This window comes from Pieris brassicae, chromosome 8 (genome assembly GCF_905147105.1).
Source record: "Pieris brassicae chromosome 8, ilPieBrab1.1, whole genome shotgun sequence".
NCBI lineage: Eukaryota > Metazoa > Arthropoda > Insecta > Lepidoptera > Pieridae > Pieris > Pieris brassicae.
In genome coordinates, this window is record NC_059672.1 from 6,590,487 (window position 1) to 6,596,274 (window position 5,788).

The 5,788-nt window shown below is 32.3% G+C and overlaps 2 protein-coding genes across 2 annotated transcripts; one reads left to right on the top strand and one right to left on the bottom strand.

Moving 5' to 3' along the window:
• The first annotated feature begins 1,460 nt into the window (after nt 1-1,460).
• On the top strand, nt 1,461-3,415 carry LOC123713101 (guanine nucleotide-binding protein subunit beta-like protein). Its single transcript, XM_045666602.1, has 5 exons — nt 1,461-1,649; nt 1,925-2,133; nt 2,362-2,568; nt 2,729-2,980; nt 3,161-3,415. Exons 1-5 carry the CDS (start codon nt 1,541-1,543, stop codon nt 3,338-3,340), a joined length of 957 nt encoding a protein of 318 aa, XP_045522558.1. The 5' UTR covers nt 1,461-1,540; the 3' UTR covers nt 3,341-3,415.
• Nucleotides 3,416-3,975: 560 nt separating this feature from the next.
• LOC123713103 (diphosphomevalonate decarboxylase) lies at nt 3,976-5,278 on the bottom strand. The gene has a single exon (XM_045666603.1). It carries the CDS (start codon nt 5,131-5,133, stop codon nt 3,976-3,978), a length of 1,158 nt encoding a protein of 385 aa, XP_045522559.1. The 5' UTR covers nt 5,134-5,278.
• Between the last annotated feature and the right edge of the window lie 510 nt (nt 5,279-5,788).

Consider the following 5,788-nt stretch of genomic DNA (forward strand, 5'->3'; position numbering starts at 1 on the left):
TCTTAGATTATTAAGTAAAACATATAGAAATCATGCTTAAATTTGCAAACAAAGAACTTAAAATTTCTTTCTTTTTTACTTCATATTACTATTTAAATAAATATAAAAATATGCATAAGAAAGATATTAAGGGTTAATGTATAGATATAAATAAAGTATATGTATTTACGCAAGTTGTACGTTTGACTCTGGATTAGTATCGCGCTTTGTTACATGGTGATCATGGTAACCTCCAAAACATTTTGAAGGTTTTGAAAGAATTTCTAAATTTTTATACCAAGAGTAACTAAATTTTTAATTAAAATGTTGACATAATTATGTGCCCAAACAAGTTATCGTTATACATTTTACAAATGAACATCGATTTCATTAAAAGTGATCAATCAGACAAGAGTCATTGACAACATTACAATAGGAGGTGAGTACAAACTCAGATGAAGTAGATCGATCCATAGCGTGGTCTCATAAGCATGAAGCAATAACAATAGTTTTTATACAATGTTGCTGCGATGGAAAACAAAATTTTGCCCCTTAAATAAATCCTAATGTGCAAGTTTCTAATTGTTTCATCATAATTAGACACAGAAGTCATAATAAAATAAATTAACTAACTTCCAAACATCTTAAACTTATTGATTTGATAAGTACACACACATGATTGTCAGAATCAAAGCAAGATTTCAGCAGAAAAAATTGTGTAGCAAATGAGCTAAACACAGTCTAGATACCAGACTATTTGCTGTTGATTCGTCTCCATACACCGTGGAACTTTACCTACGTCTAATTACAGCTATCATAATATATTACAGGACACGGGGTATATGACATAAAAAAATGGCAACACTAAATCTTTTATAGGTTTCGGTTCTTATACGCCTAATTATTGATAAAACCTGATTAATATTACATTTTCTTACAAAAAAGCAACATTTTATAATGTTTGAACACCAAATGAAATAATTTTTATCTACTTACAAGTGTCAGGTTTTTACATCGTTCCGTACACTACATCTTTTACATCCTAATCACGGCAACCCACCATCGCACTTATCCAACATCAACGAGTACTTGTCTGACAACACTATTTTAACTACTACTTTTACCTAAAATTGCTTGCATGTGCATTTATATCATTAAAAATATAATATATATGTTTCAAATTTGCATTAAATTAATATAGTTAAGGGTTAGCACTATTATGTTATATAAATTTATATACTGACAAAAAATAAGGTATACCTGTTACACTAAAACAAAGCTTTCTTAATCATTCATTATATCAGCAATAAACAACTAACTTAAATATAATATTAAAATATGATATATATATTACTTTATGGTTTGATTATCTATAATCACCATTCATTACGATATTTTGTGACAAATGAAATAAGTTTATTGTCAGTTGTCAAGTCTCAATTTGTCATCCTGATTTTGGACGAATTCTGATCTAGACTTCAAAGTTAAAATTTCTTTCTTTTTGTGTTCGGTAGAAGCCGGGTTAGGCGGTTGCTGTTAGTCCGCTGTACTGTTAATTACAATGACTGAAACATTGAAGTTAAGAGGCACTCTTTGTGGTCACAATGGCTGGGTTACACAAATTGCCACTAATCCCAAATATCCTGATATGATTTTGTCATCATCCCGTGGTAAGTTATTATCGTGTATTAATGAAATGCAAGATGGCAAATTACTAAATCCTTTTCAATCACATGGAATTCGGGTTATAATTATTGTATTAGCATCCTAATTTATTTGCAAGTTCTTGTATTATCTAGTAAAGCTTGTATTTTCTAATTTTAATGATGACAAAACTTTGCCACGTGAATCTTGAGCGGCAGCGGATATGGGCCTGATGAATTATATATTTATAAAAACGCCAAATTTCCTTTTGAATTGAATTAATATATTTATCAATTTTCAGACAAAACTCTTATCGTTTGGAAACTTACAAGAGACGAAACTAACTACGGTTTACCCCAAAAGCGTCTGTACGGACATTCTCATTTCATCTCTGACGTAGTTTTGTCTAGTGATGGAAACTACGCCCTCTCTGGTTCTTGGGATAAAACTCTGCGCTTGTGGGATCTAGCTGCAGGAAAAACTACTAGACGTTTCGAAGACCATACTAAGGTGTGAAAGAACTTTTAATTTGTTAGGTTAAGTGCCGATACGCGGCAGAAGATAAGTGTTTTGAGCCTATGCGAGGCAGAAGAAACTAGCATCTCTACCACACATGGTTTTGATGTCTGAACATAGGATTCGGCTAATTAGCCGTAAGTAAATAAATAAATAGTATGCAATGTAAATTATTAGCTATATAGTCAAAGAGTGTATTTAACATTTTTTATTTTTGTGTAGGATGTGTTGTCAGTAGCTTTCTCAGTGGACAACCGTCAAATTGTTTCTGGATCTCGGGACAAGACTATCAAGTTGTGGAACACTTTAGCTGAGTGCAAATACACCATCCAAGATGATGGCCACAGTGACTGGGTCTCCTGTGTCAGATTCTCACCTAACCACGCCAACCCTATCATTGTATCTGCTGGTTGGGATCGTACTGTTAAGGTAAATTATTTTTCTTAATTAACATATAGTTAAAAAAAATTAGTGCCTTTCTAACATTTTAATTCATGCAAGATTTCAACTAGTGTGATAAAACATTGTTTATATTCATACCAACCTTTATTCTATAAATGTTGAATAACAAAATATTGATATTTTACAGGTATGGCACTTGACTAACTGCAAGTTGAAGATCAACCATCTTGGACACTCTGGTTACTTGAACACAGTGACTGTCTCACCTGATGGCTCTCTGTGTGCATCTGGAGGCAAGGACATGAAGGCCATGCTTTGGGACCTCAATGATGGCAAGCACCTTCACACCTTGGACCACAATGACATCATCACTGCATTATGTTTCTCACCAAACAGATATTGGCTCTGTGCTGCCTTTGGACCATCCATCAAAATATGGGTAAGAATGTTAACAGTATTTCAATTATGATCAGCAGCAATTTTTTTTACTATGTAGTAGAATTTCTTAATACTGAACAGGTTAACTTTTTCATTTAATGATAATTTGAAAATAACCAGACGGGTGAAGTTAACTTATCAAGCTACAGTTAAGAATCTTATTGACCATATTTGTTTTCAGGACTTGGAAAGCAAGGAGATGGTTGAAGAACTCAAACCAGAAGTCATCAATGAAACTCGCTCTAAAGCTGACCCACCCCAATGTCTCTCACTTGCCTGGTCAACAGATGGACAAACCCTATTTGCTGGATACACTGATAATATCATCAGAGTCTGGCAGGTTTCAGTCTCAGCTCGATGAAGTGTATAAGCATCTAGTTTCATTTATTTTTGTCCTCTGCATAAAAGTATAAAAATAAATGAAATTATCACTTAACATCTTCGTTTTTATTGTGATCTCCTTGACTTAAGTTTAGATGTAAGATAACATTCATGGCAATGTTTTGTAATATTATTGTTATAAAAATAAATCCTCAGATATTCCAATTCTTTGATTCTTATTGTCATGAAAAGAAGGCTTATGAATATAAATTAGTTATTGTTATTTATGCATTTCACAATACATAATGATTACAATGATATCATTCTCATAAACAATTAAGAATAAGACTCCAGTACCTACAAGTGTCCTGTATTAACAATTACCATTAGATAATTAATTCTGAGGAAAATTAGAAATAAGACGAAAGGATTTCACCCAGTGAATTGGATAGAACAGTACATGTTGATAGAAAGTTGACATACAATGTATAAAATATAAAAAATGTTTATTTGTATTTACAACCACCAAGCACTTTCTTTTAAACGCAACATTTGTGCACCTTTAAATACAATTAATAATTCTTAATATTAAATCATACAAATATAGTTAATACTGAAATAATTTTTAAATGTTGAATAGTAATTAAATTAACAAAATTATTTGAAATGTTATTTTCATGAAAGAGGCTTTCCATGTTCATTGAGCAAATGAGGTCCATCTTTTAAAACAATAGGACCTTCGCCTACCTTTGTATAAATTATATAATTAATTAAGTCCTTCTCTGCAGCTGATTTGTAGATATGAGATTCAATTGGAAATTCTTTGATAGGTGGAGCCTTTAACCCCTTAATAAAGTTTTCACTAGAAAATGGGAAGAAATATTTTATTACAGACAGAATTTTTGGGACCTCTTCCTCCAGCAGATACAAACAAGCATTTGGTCCTGCATCAAAGGTATATGCAACTTTAATACTCCCACAAATGTTGTTGTAGTAATGAACCATCTCAATTATTTTAAGTGAGGTGTTGGTTAAGTATATACATGGAGGGAATGCTGATAAGCAAACTGCATGAAACTCATTACTATCCTTCATTGTCAGTTCTGCAAATGTGGGAAAATCTTTTTTCACAATTGCTTCACAAATTTTCTCAATTCGCGATGGCACAGACACTTGAATACGATGTTTCATTAATTCAGAAGTTTCAACTGTTGTTTTCATACCCTTTGTTGAACTAGTATGTTTCTTGGTATCAGCAATTACAAGAACCAGTACTCTCATATCAGGCCAGTGTGAGGAATCCACAACTGGTTTTGCTATAGAGTCGCTTCCGTCTGGATTAGAACCAGCATACCACCGTACAAATCCTCCGTATACACTTCTACAGGCACTCCCTGAACCAATACGCGCTAAGGCACTGATGTCAGTTTTCACTTTATAAAGTTTAGCTAAGGCAGTTACTAAACATGCGTAACCAGCAGCAGACGAAGCTAGGCCAGCCGCTGTAGGAAAATTATTCTCGGAACAAATATGAACTTTGAATTTCAAAAATTCTTCGTCAACGCTCTTTTGTTCATTAGCCAACTCCCTTATTTTCTTAAGGCAATTTTGAAGCCTTTCGCTTGTAAATGATTCTTTTTTACCATTTAACCATAATTCGTCTTCTTCAAATACAGGTCGAGCACACACAGAAGTTTTAGCACACATTACTTTCGGATCCAATGTTCCGCTAACGGAATCGTTTAACGGTATAATTAATTTCTCATCCCGTTTGCCCCAATATTTTATTACTGCCATATTAATCGGAGCAATTACACTTATAATATCAGTCATTTTATTTAATAAATTTGACGCTTTTTAGAATGTCGTCAGACCTTTCTTCGCCAACGTCCAACACTAACATAAATTTTAAATTGTATGCCATATACCTGTTCTCACTTGATAGTTATACCCAGTGGGCCAGTAGTAGTACATCTGATTCAAATTGTCTAGTGGCAACTGACATTTGGATTGCGTTGAGAATTTACTATTTTAAATATTACCACAGAATACGCTTAATACCTCTTAGTAGTTAAAAAAAATTATTCCCTGTGGCTGGGAGAAAAATAATGCTGTCATAGTCTTCAATGTAAATCTTGGCTCATAAAATAGATTATTTTAGTTTTAACATTTATGTTATAGTTTTTTAAATAACTTGTCATTTATTTTATGTAATATATTTTTATTTTAGATTTATAGTTATTAAATATTATATATAAGGCTTAACACGAGTACTTAACACACATAGTTCAACGAGAATTAATGACATAACTATTGAATATTATTTATGAATAATTAAATTTTAACAGGTACATGATGTAGTAAGAAATTAATTTTTGTATTTAAAACAATTTGCCAGTACCGACTGATTTTTAAAACATTTCTTCTTCTTATAGGTACTAACATTTAAAGCTTGCAACACTTACTAGCGCTGCCATTTTCGTTTTGT